The sequence below is a fragment of the Thunnus thynnus genome, chromosome 12, assembly GCF_963924715.1.
Source record: "Thunnus thynnus chromosome 12, fThuThy2.1, whole genome shotgun sequence".
NCBI classification, from domain to species: domain Eukaryota; kingdom Metazoa; phylum Chordata; class Actinopteri; order Scombriformes; family Scombridae; genus Thunnus; species Thunnus thynnus.
In genome coordinates, this window is record NC_089528.1 from 34040599 (window position 1) to 34052858 (window position 12260).

General features: G+C 42.2%; 2 protein-coding genes across 6 annotated transcripts in view; both read right to left on the reverse strand.

Annotated features, from left to right (window-relative positions):
- si:dkey-181m9.8 (E3 ubiquitin-protein ligase RNF31) overlaps positions 1-4657 on the reverse strand; it is a 29653-nt gene extending 24996 nt beyond the window's left edge. For 3 of the 5 annotated variants that reach the window (XR_010931026.1, XR_010931028.1, XM_067607031.1), the window contains exons 1-4: positions 4495-4656; positions 4053-4143; positions 3742-3807; positions 3489-3655 (exon numbers count right to left, since the gene is read on the reverse strand). Coding sequence is in view for 2 of the 5 variants with exons in the window: in XM_067607031.1 (XP_067463132.1) it covers positions 3489-3655; positions 3742-3807; positions 4053-4143; positions 4495-4539 (369 nt within the window). In the remaining 3 variants the exon portion in view is untranslated. Of the gene's footprint in view, positions 1-3488; positions 3656-3741; positions 3808-4052; positions 4144-4494 lie in introns of all 5 variants that reach the window. The other 2 variants (XR_010931027.1, XM_067607030.1) reach the window with 2 other exon arrangements.
- Positions 4658-10072: 5415 nt separating this feature from the next.
- Positions 10073-12208, reverse strand: c12h7orf25 (chromosome 12 C7orf25 homolog). Its single transcript, XM_067607036.1, has 2 exons — positions 12093-12208; positions 10073-11431 (listed from the first exon to the last, which is right to left on the reverse strand). Exon 2 carries the CDS (start codon positions 11419-11421, stop codon positions 10162-10164), a length of 1260 nt encoding a protein of 419 aa, XP_067463137.1. The 5' UTR covers positions 11422-11431; positions 12093-12208; the 3' UTR covers positions 10073-10161.
- Positions 12209-12260: the final 52 nt, after the last annotated feature.

The following is a 12260-nucleotide window of genomic DNA, read 5'->3' on the forward strand; positions in this document are numbered from 1 at the left end:
AAGGAAGTAGATCTCCTTAGAGCGCAAAATGCTTGCCTCCTCCATGAGGTTCAGACGGCCAATAAGAAAGCCATGCGCTATTTAGAAGACCTGCACTCAGCAGAGTTAAATCTCTGCTCACACAAGGAGGAATTGTTAAGGCTTAGGTCAGAACGTCCTGCCCCACTACAGTCATTCAGCCAATGTGATTCCGGTTATTCCGATTCACACTCCTCCCATAATGAAGGGTTAACTCCCTCTCCACTCAGAAGATTGGAACAATTCCCAACTGACCCTAAGTTCTTGGGAATGAAGTCAGCTTCTCAACCTCCACTGAGAGACAGAGCTAACAGCTACCTGACTTCCCATCTCTCTGAAACAGACACTGAAGAGACATGTAGTTTATCCTCTAGAAGATATTCTGCCCAGTGTTTTTCTCAGCCACCGATACATGACACATTCATCCGTGCTCATCCTTCCGAAGGGTGACTAGATCATCCCAGAACTGTTCAGCCTCTCCTCAGCACTATCAGGAAAGTGATAACAGTTGTTCAGCCCCTGCCCTTCAACCAGAGAGAACTGTAGTACGTGATGCACATGTCCATGATAGTGCTAGTTTAGTCTTATCTTCACCAGAAATGACTTCACAGTGTCCCCGCCTTAAAGTGCTTGAGCTTATAGCTAAGGACATTGATCATTTTGACCCAGACAGCTGTAATCACCACATTGATGATTACTTTAGAGAACTAGAATACAATCTAGTTGACCTGCCACATGCAACCCAAAGTGAGAAAGTTAAACTTGCTTGGAAAACCAGCTCTAAAGCTGTACACAAGTTTATACAATCACAACCTTCCAGAGTCAGAAATGACAACCAAGAGCTCCGTCAAGCACTAGTAGAAGAATTCTCTTTTACTGCTGACGAGACCACATCAATGGTTGCAGCCCTCCAAGTTAAACATTCCCGTCGTGAGCATCCCAGGGATTACTACCAACGTTTGAGGCATGCGTACTTCCAGGGCAAGAATGCACCAGGCTTAGAAGAAAACCCCACCTTCAAGTCCTTATTCTTGCAGAACCTTCATCCATGCGTACGCACTCACGTTGTACTTATGACGCACCAAGGTAACCCCTCACTGCGTGAGATAAGAAAGATGACACAGGTGGCTTGGGAAACTGCTGTCACTTCCAAAGCAGGAGGGAAAACAATTGAGCCTGCCAGCTCAAACACTGAAGCGTCATACAGGTCTGCTGCCTCAAAAGATCACCCGAACAGTCCAAAGGGGGGTGACAAAAGGCAGCATAGGGACACTGGGCGTAACCGCCATGTCCACCAACTGCGTCGAGATAGGCATTCACACAGTAGAAGCTTTAGAAGGCCATACGCAGAGATTCTGGCCCAGAAGTGTGACCAGACAATGGACAGATCAGATGATGACCACAGCATCTCTGACCACAGTTCAGTACATGGTCACCATCTATCAGACAGTAACAGTGCCTCTGAATGTCTCTCTCCCTCTGGCTACACGGAGCGTTACAGCCCTGAGCCACAAGTTAGAAACTTAAGGCACACGAGCTCTAGAGTTTGCTTCTCACAATTCTAGACAGCAACACAGTCCACCCCTGTACTGACAGTAAGACAGATACCAGTGCCTTACTTTTCCTGCAGTTACATAGACAAATTTGGATTTGTTAGCAACAGTAGCAACCTCAGTTATTCTAAACTCAGTAATAGCCAGACAGCCTGCTATTAGTTGAGGAAAGCCTAAATTCTGATTCAGCTCAGACACCACTGTCCTACTTTACAAGTACAACTGGATCAACTCCTTGGTAGTATTTTATCAATAGGATCACTTTGCAAAACACTAGCTCAGGACACTTGATTAGGTACTTTCAGAAGTAGTCATACACATGTCCTCACCCACCACAAGTTTAGGACATAGTGCCAAACAAACAATGATACAGCCATTAGGACTTTGGGATTTTTGGAAATATGATGACATCCTTCTGCAGCTACACTTGCCTGAAGGACAAAATTGTAAAGTCTGCCAAGATCAGACTGAGTACTACATTGAGTAGTACTAATTAACGATTATCTTTGATAATTGATAATTATTGCTGATAGCCAAACTCGTAGCCACGGCCCAACACTGACACACTGTAGTCTGTACTGTACATTAACTGACACGCTGTAGTCTGTACTGTACATTAACTGACACGCTGTAGTCTGTACTGTACATTAACTGACACGCTGTAGTCTGTACTGTACATTAACTGACACGCTGTAGTCTGTACTGTACATTAACTGACACACTGACAACTTCCTGTTAACCTTTTCCTGCTGTGCTCGCTCTCTCACTCACCTGCTATGCGACATATTATGCGCTGCCATGTTCCTTAAAGCAGCTACGCTACCCAGAGTTTCCCAGGCAACGACACAGAGGTTAATTCACGATTCAGAACAGCACAGAGGCTCCCAAACGCTATTTATTATTGATTTCTGAATGAATGGATTTGTTATTTTTGGCATTAACATTTTTTTGGCCTGGCAGCTTGCTAAAACTGTACGATTATGATGGAAACACTGCTAACTAGCCAGCCAACTAACCAGATTAACTAAATAGCTAATTAACCAGCTAGCTATCCAGATTAATGAACCAGCCAACTAACCAGATTAAGTAACCAGATTAATTCAACAGCTAATTAACCAGCTAACTATCCAGATCGATTAACCAGACAACTAACCAGATTAACTAACCAGACTAATTCAACAGCTAACTAACCAGATCAATTAACCAGATTAACTAAATAGCTAATTAACCAGCTAACTATCCAGATCAATTAACCAGACAACTAACCAGATTAATTTAACAGCTAACCAGCTAAATAACCAAATTAATTTAACAGCTAATTAACCAGCTAACGATCAAGATTAATTAACCAGACAACCAACCAGATTAACTAACCAGATTAATTAAACAGCTAACTAACCAGATTAATTAAACAGACAACCAACCAGATTAACTAACCAGATTATTTAAACAGCTAACTAACCAGATTAATTAACCAGACAACCAACCAGATTAACTAACCAGATTAATTAAACAGCTAACTAACCAGATTAATTAAAAATACAACCAACCAGATTAACTAACCAGATTAATTCGACAGCTAACTAACCAGATTAATTTAACAGTTAATTAACCAGCTAACTATCCAGATTAATTAACCAGACAACCAACCAGTTAACTAATCAGATTAATTTAACAGCTAACTAACAAGTTAACTAATATGGTTAATTCCACAGCTAATTAACCAGCCAACTGTCCAGATTAATTAACCAGACAACCAGCCAGCTAACTAGCCAGATTAATTTAACAGCTAACTAGCCAGATTAATTTAACAGCTAACTAGCCAGATTAATTTAGTAGTTAACTAACCAGCTAACTAACCAGATGAACTACCTAGCTAACTACCCGGTCTGACTGAGCGTGCTCAGTGGGTCTTACGTGCGTCCAGTTGCTGAGCGCGTGCAGACGGATGTTGCCAGCGGCGTCCACGCAGGGACAGGACGGGTTGATCACCATGGAGACAGATGGACAGACGTAACAGCGAGGCCGGGACGCCGGGTGGGTCTCATGAAGCCAGATGCACACTGGGATATTATACTCGCCTCCTGTAAACACATGACATCACAGCATCAATAACATGGGTAGAGTTTCCACCTAATCAATAAATCTGCTGATCAGTTAAGCTTCTGACCTTCATACTGGACGGGAACCGTCCCAGCCAGGTAGACCAGCTTCTTCTTCTCTTTGTTGGGAAAACCTGAGGATCCATCAATCAATCAGTTTCAGTAGTTTCAGTATTAATAAAGGTGATAGAAACAGCAGAAACATTAGGAACTGTAGAAACAGTAGAAACAACAGAAACAACAGAAACAATAGAAGCAACAGAGACGACAGAAAAAGTAGAAACAATAGAAACGGTAGAAAAAACAGAAACATTAGAAACCTTAGAAAGTGTAGAGACAATAGAAACCGTAGACACAGTAGAAACTATTGAATACTTACAGTAAAAATCCACGTAGAGACGAAGATCAGAGAAAAGTGACCGAACTCTCTGAAGATCAGACAGAGTTTCTACTGGATAACTGTACTGACACTAAGGAGGAGGAGGAGGAGGAGGAGGAGAGGACAAGGAGGAGAGAGGCGGTGGAGGAGGACAAGGGGGAGAGGGGTTGAGGAGAAGGAGGGGGAGAGGAGGAGGAAGAGAGGGAGGAGAGGAGGGGAGGAGAGAAGGAGGAGCAGGAGGAGACATTAATCTGATTAGCTCTTGTTGTTTTTAGCATTAGTTAGCATTAGTTAGCTAACTAAGCTAACACTTCTGTATGGATCTTCCCTCTCAGACTAGCTGGCAAGCCAGTTAGCAGCAGGTCAAGTGCGGCGCTGAGTTGTTTTGTCACGAATAAAGTTATTTTGAAGTGAAGTTGAGGAGATGAAGTTTGGTTCTCACCTCCGTCAGAGTCCGCAGCTCCTGTTCACCTCCGACTCGCGGCATTTTACCTGAAACTCACCTGAAAAACTGTTAAAATTCACCTGCTAACAGGCTAACAGGCTAGCTGCTGCCGTTTTCAAACATGACACATCAACATCCGCTTCCCAATTTTCAAAGTTAAAGCACGGAGATTATTATTTGTATTCTTGAAAATTGTATTAATGTTAACTAAATGTTATTAAATGTTTAAATGTGTTTGTTTTATTGGTTGTTGGTTCTGTTTTCAGCTTTGAGACAAACTCGGCTGGTCTGTAGACAGTTTATTCATCCGGAGGTTTAATCTGAAGATTAACTAAACAGTAGTAGTACTTCATCAGTGTAGTAGTAGTACTTCATCAGTGTAGCAGTAGTAGTACTTCATCAGTGTAGCAGTAGTACTTCATCAGTGTAGTAGTAGTATTTCATCAGTGTAGTAGTAGTATTTCATCAGTGTAGTAGTAGTAGTACTTCATCAGTGTAGCAGTAGTACTTCATCAGTGTAGCAGTAGTAGTACTTCATCAGTGTAGTAGTAGTACTTCATCAGTGTAGCAGTAGTAGTACTTCATCAGTGTAGTAGTAGTATTTCATCAGTGTAGTAGTAGTATTTCATCAGTGTAGCAGTAGTAGTACTTCATCAGTGTAGTAGTAGTAGTACTTCATCAGTGTAGTAGTAGTACTTCATCAGTGTAGCAGTAGTAGTACTTCATCAGTGTAGTAGTAGTACTTCATCAGTGTAGTAGTAGCATTTTATAAGTGTAGCAGTAGTACTTCATCAGTGTAGTAGTAGTACTTCATCAGTGTAGTAGTAGTATTTCATCAGTGTAGTAGTAGTAGTACTTCATCAGTGTAGTAGTAGTACTTCATCAGTGTAGTAGTAGCATTTTATAAGTGTAGTAGTAGTACTTCATCAGTGTAGTAGTAGTACTTCATCAGTGTAGCAATAGTATTTCATCAGTGTAGTAGTAGTAGTACTTCATCAGTGTAGTAGTAGTATTTCATCAGTGTAGTAGTAGTATTTCATCAGTGTAGTAGTAGTACTTCATCAGTGTAGCAGTAGTATTTCATCAGTGTAGTAGTAGTACTTCATCAGTGTAGCAGTAGTACTTCATCAGTGTAGTAGTAGTATTTTATCAGTGTAGTAGTAATAGTACTTCATCAGTATAGTAGTAGTATTTCATCAGTGTAGTAGCAGTAGTACTTCATCAGTGTAGTAGTAGTATTTTATCAGTGTAGTAGTAATAGTACTTCATCAGTGTAGTAGTAGTATTTCATCAGTGTAGTAGTAGTACTTCATCAGTGTAGTAGTAGTATTTTATCAGTGTAGTAGTAATAGTATTTCATCAGTGTAGTAGTAGTAGTACTTCATCAGTGTGGCAGTAGTACTTCATCAGTGTAGTAGTAGTAGTACTTCATCAGTGTAGCAGTAGTATTTCATCAGTGTAGTAGTAGTAGTACTTCATCAGTGTAGTAGTAGTATTTCATCAGTGTAGTAGTAGTACTTCATCAGTGTAGCAGTAGTACTTCATCAGTGTAGTAGTAGTAGTACTTCATCAGTGTAGTAGTAGTATTTCATCAGTGTAGTAGTAGTACTTCATCAGTGTAGTAGTAGTATTTTATCAGTGTAGTAGTAATAGTATTTCATCAGTGTAGTAGTAGTAGTACTTCATCAGTGTGGCAGTAGTACTTCATCAGTGTAGTAGTAGTAGTACTTCATCAGTGTAGCAGTAGTATTTCATCAGTGTAGTAGTAGTAGTACTTCATCAGTGTAGTAGTAGTATTTCATCAGTGTAGTAGTAGTAGTACTTCATCAGTGTAGCAGTAGTATTTCATCAGTGTAGTAGTAGTAGTACTTCATCAGTGTAGTAGTAGTATTTCATCAGTGTAGTAGTAGTAGTACTTCATCAGTGTAGTAGTAGTATTTCATCAGTGTAGTAGTAGTACTTCATCAGTGTAGCAGTAGTACTTCATCAGTGTAGTAGTAGTAGTACTTCATCAGTGTAGCAGTAGTATTTCATCAGTGTAGTAGTAGTAGTACTTCATCAGTGTAGTAGTAGTAGTACTTCATCAGTGTAGTAGTAGTATTTCATCAGTGTAGTAGTAGTACTTCATCAGTGTAGCAGTAGTACTTCATCAGTGTAGTAGTAGTAGTACTTCATCAGTGTAGTAGTAGTAGTATTTCATCAGTGTAGTAGTAGTATTTCATCAGTGTAGTAGTAGTAGTACTTCATCAGTGTAGCAGTAGTACTTCATCAGTGTAGTAGTAGTAGTACTTCATCAGTGTAGTAGTAGTATTTCATCAGTGTAGTAGTAGTAGTACTTCATCAGTGTAGTAGTAGTATTTCATCAGTGTAGTAGTAGTACTTCATCAGTGTAGCAGTAGTACTTCATCAGTGTAGTAGTAGTAGTACTTCATCAGTGTAGTAGTAGTATTTCATCAGTGTAGTAGTAGTACTTCATCAGTGTAGCAGTAGTACTTCATCAGTGTAGTAGTAGTAGTACTTAATCAGTGTAGTAGTAGTAGTATTTCATCAGTGTAGTAGTAGTATTTCATCAGTGTAGTAGTAGTATTTCATCAATCAATCAATCAATCAAGTTTTATTTATATAGCGCCATATCACAACAGAAGTCATCTCAAGGCACTTTTCACATAGAGCAGGTCAAGACCGTACTCTTTAATTTACAGAGACCCAACAGTTCCCCCATGAGCAGCACTTGGCGACAGCGGTAAGGAAAAACTCCCCTTTAACGGGTAGAAACCTCAAGCAGACCCCGGCTCTTGGTGGGCAGCCATCTGCTTTGACCGGTTGGGTTGAGAGAGAGAAAGAGGGAAAGGGGGGGGGGGACAGAAGAAAAACAATCATAACAATAACAATAAGTATAAGTATCAACAACCAGGGAAGGATGCCATCAGGACTGTGAAGGACCGCGAAGGTTCGGCCCGGGACTCAGGTTTTCCTGTGAGATGAGAAAGCACAAAAAACTCCGGAGAAGAAGCAAAGTTAGTGACATGCATTGATGTTACATGAATACATACAGATGGAGAGGAGGAGGAGGAGAGAGGAGCTCAGTGCATCATGGGAAGTCCCCCAGCAGTCTATTTCATTAGTGTAGTAGTAGTAGTATATACATATATATATATATATATATATATATATATATATATATATATATATATATATATATATATATATATACATATATGTTATATATACATATGTGTATACATATCAGTGGAGGCTGGTCCATAGAGGCAGAGGAGGTTGCTCCTCCTCTATTTTTTGAGAGGCAAAAGGGAGATCAAAATATTAAAAAAATATAATAGCAATTGGTGGAGGTGGAGTGGGGGACAGAGGAGGACAGGTGCCTGCTGTCCTCCGCAGGGCGGGATCTCTTACATTGGACTCAATGTATTTAATTTTTTTCCCATGCTAATCTGTGATTGGCCATGACATGTAAAATGACGCTCCAAGGGAGGACGTCCTCTCTAACCAATCAACAACCAGAATGCAATATTGACATCGAGTCGGTCCAATGATAGTTTCCAGAATTCATCTTCAATTCTCTCCACTGTAAGGCAGAGTAGCAGCAGTAGATAGCTCCTTGTGTTAGCCAATACAACAGCTGGCTTGTTGTAGCAGCCTGAAGGACTCTTTATACATCCATGGAAGGACTGTTAAGGACTGTTGTTAAGCTAACGGAAGAAATTATCTGGACTGTGCAGCGCAGCAGCAGCAGGACGCTTCCGGGAAGGTTGGATAGAGAAGCAACCGCAGAAACAATCAGGAGAGTTAGCTTGTTTGTCATTGTTGCTAATGATATCAGACTGGTTAACCAGCAGCCACAAAGTTCTGTTAACTAACAAACAAGATGACCAACAGCCACAAATGGACGTTATGACATGAATACTTCATCTGCATGAAAGAAAGAAGAAGACGTCAGATAACGTGAGTCAGATACAGCTTGTCTCTCTCTGTCTTTTTGATCGCTAATTTCATCTCTGATGGTTAAATGTCTCTGTGTGGCTGTTGTGTGGATTTATCTCCTTAACAAGAATGCAGCAGAGATCATATAATGTGTTGTGGGTAGTTTGCTTGTTGAAGTTACAGTGAGCTGTCTGGACTCACTCATTCATTCGTTTTTAATTGAGTGGTTGTTCAGTCACCTATTGATGTTGTGTGATTAGTGAATGAGAGCAGGAGGTCTGGCTGCTTGCTTCTGACAGTTTCTTTAGTTTGTTTTTAAGCTGAGTCATATATTGAGTAATAAGCTTAAAGTAACTAGAATAACACGTGTTAACTAGTGGTGTAACTGATCGTAGTTGATCCGTGATCCATACAGATCGCCCCCCACGGTTCAGCAGGCATATGAACTGCGGATTAATTGCAAAATTTAATGTCTCAGTTAAGACAAAGTAAACAAACTGCTCTAAGTACAAGTCATGGACAGACAGCGTGTTGCTAACAGGGATTTTGAAGAGCAACGATCAAACCAGCATCAACGAGTCCGATGTGACATTTGAGTTGTTTTATCTGCTGTTTAATGTGCTGCAGCTGAGCAGCTAATTAGCATCTAGCTGCTAACTGACGTTAGCGGTGAATGTTTGTTATCATCAAGTTTTGATGATGTGGACAGAGGCTGTTTCATTCACTGTTTGAAAGAGGAAGGTTTCATGCCTCATATTGCAATAACTGAGCATTTAATATTTTATATATTTTATTTTATTTAAACATTGGACATCTGAAATGTTGTTTTCATTTAAGACCATGAGCAAAAGTTCCTTGCTGTTTCTGTCTGTAAGTGTTACAGAATAAATGGAAAACAAAGTTTTATTTGTCTCCACTTTATTTTCGCTGATCCTAATAATGATCTGATCCGTTCTGAGTTTTGTGTTCATGTTAACACCCCTAGTGTTAACATGTCAGCTTTGTAAACTATATTTTGTATGTCGTGCACATAGATCAGAGTGTGTAAGTCATGTATCTGATACATGCATTAATACTTTCTGATGTGAACCTTCACTTTTAGATCTGTAAATGTTTTTAGTGTTCAGCACTGATCTGTTCCTGTATCACATTATAAGCTTTGTGCTACTTTATATATTTCTGTATATTAAGAAAATACACAGGAAACACATGTAAATCATGTGATATCTTGTCTGTTTTTGATGAGAACATAAATCTGTTGTCACAATAGAACAATACTATAAATTTGAATTTCACTTTGTTGGTAAAATGACACATCTGAACCAGTCCATGGCTAAAATGAGCTCTTCTTTGTTTTTAGAGACATTATGTAGATGCTAAATGTCTTTAAAGAAGAAGCCTTTTCACCACTCAAGCTAAATGTTTTATTGGCATATAAAATTGCGAGATTCAACTTTTCACTCAAATTGTTCAGATGAAATGATTATTATTATATTATATTATTTGTAATGAAAAATAGTTTTACATTCGTAACAAATGCAAAATAGAGGCATTGTGTGTGTGTGTGTGTGTGTGTGTGTGTTTGTGTGTGTGTGACCATGTGACCTCTGGTAACAAATGACAGACGAGCAGGAAGCGACTGTGACACTTTATTGATCTCAACAAAAATAACAGATCCATATTTACATGAACTCAAACTCCCATCAACCCCCTCTCTCTCAGTCAGACGGGCGTGGCTCGCCACTCTTTGCCCTCAGTCAGCGCTCGGGGTTGGTGGATGAACACACTGTATCGGACACCCTGATTGGCCGCCGCCCTGACGAAGCGGCTGTTTGCCGTCATGGTGACGGCTCTCAGAGAGTCTCCGGTGCCGAAGATGGTGAGCGAGCGGCGGTTGACCTTGGCGCTGGGCGTGAGGCTCAGCGAGCGCTCTGACGGCTGGTCGTCCACCAGGTGGAGGCGGGCCAGCAGCTGGCGGGCGCGCTCCTTCTCGCCATCACCGCCCAGCGTGTCAAGGATCAGCTTGAAGTCGGTGACGGCTGCACGGCAGGCGAACAGCTCCTTCCCCTGCATGAAGGCGAGGAGGCGCGGCAGCACCGGCTCGCGGCGCTCCTGAGCCGCCTGCTCCGTCAGCACCACCTCCCTGAAGGCGAGGTGGCAGCGGCCGTGACTCAGAGCCGACACGTATGTGATGAGCGTGGTGATGTCCAGGTTCACACGCTGACACTCCTCCACCTGAACCTGAGCGGGGAACGCCAGGCTCGCCACCACTGTGCCGCGGTCCACCCTGGTCAGCTCTGTCTCCGCCTCCTCTTCATCCTCAGATGCGTCACTGTCCCGCTGCTGCTCCTCCTCCTGCTCCTGCTCCTGCTGCTCCTCCTGAGCGCCACCCTCCTCCGTTACCACAGTGTTGACGGCGACGATGTCACCGCGGACGGAGACGCCCATGTGGTTGAGACGTGCGGCCATGGGGCTGGAGACGCCATTGTAGAAGGCAAAAACAACGTGCGGATGGCGATACTGGACAGGCTGCTGGCGGCTGGCCCGCAGGAACTCCTCTGCCTGCCGGACGATGCTCTTGTCGCCGTACTGGCCCCGCCCCTGCCAGATGTTGTGCAGAGCCTCCGCCTTCCTGCCCACCGCCTTCACCCAGGTGTGCCCGCCGTTCGCCACCACGTCCACCACCAGTGTCTGCCGGAGGCTGGCGGCATCCTGGTAGGTGAAGACGTGCAGTAAGGCCACCACGCCCTCCAGGCTCTCCGCCGTCTCCACAATGGCGGTCAAGTGTGTCAGGTTGGTGCTGTGCAGGTGAGATTCTTTGACCTGCAGCTCGCCGGCCTCCACCCGCCGCAGGAAGCGCAGCTCAGCACGCAGCTTCCCGCACAGCTTCCCCCAACCCTCCACCTGACCCAGAAGCTCCGCTCGCTGCAGCAACGCCTGCGCACAGCTGATTCGCTCCTGCAGCATCACCTGCAGAGACATGACATCACACCTGCAACAAGGGCAGGGTATTGATTATTGATCAGCAATAAGAGATATGTCACACATGACATCATCTGAAAAGTTTGGTTTTTGGCAGAAGAATATGGATTTGCAAATATATAATTTGGTTAAAATAATGAGCAAATTATTTAAATAAAACTGAGCAGAGTTGAGTTTCATGCTGTTTGTAAAGTGAGACAATGTTTCTGAACGGAAAAGATTTAAAATGTTTATCTGAGACAAACTTACTTCAGAGTTTCTATAAATAATGATTAGTTTAATAAAACCTGTGAAGCATTTTAAAAGATCTCTGTGACTTTGTTAGTCAATAAAATCATATAAAGGCAACAAACTCTTGTTTTTATTCCTGGTTTTGATGCCTGATGTTGATGTTTGAGATGAGTTATTGTTTCAGCTTCAGCTGATCTCAGTTTGCTTCCAGACTGACTCGTATTTAAAGTCCCAACTTAAAGATGATTTTTCCATTTTTGCTTTGCTAAGAAGACATTTAGCAGCCAAGTTAGCTCGTTAGCTCCGCTGCTAACTCTGCGCAGTGTGACGTCATGCTGCTAACTACAGCCGGCTAGCTTAGCATAGCAACTCTGAACTTTCTCGCGTCGTTTTAAACACAATAAACACATTCAAATGTTTAAAGAATAAACGGGACTTACGGCCGCAGTCACCCGCGGGTTTAGCTAATGCTACTGCTAATGCTAACGGACAGCTTCTTCTGCTGCCGCTGACAGGAACACGCCGGCTTCCGCTATGTTTCACAATAAAAGCGTCACCCTCATTGGTCATCTTTCTTTACTTTTAAAACCACGATGACTTCCGGTCTG

Bases quoted from the DNA above. Each gene is read 5' to 3' on its own strand.
- c12h7orf25 (XM_067607036.1), bottom strand. From the start codon at position 11,421: ATGTCTCTGCAGGTGATGCTGCAGGAGCGAATCAGCTGTGCGCAGGCG.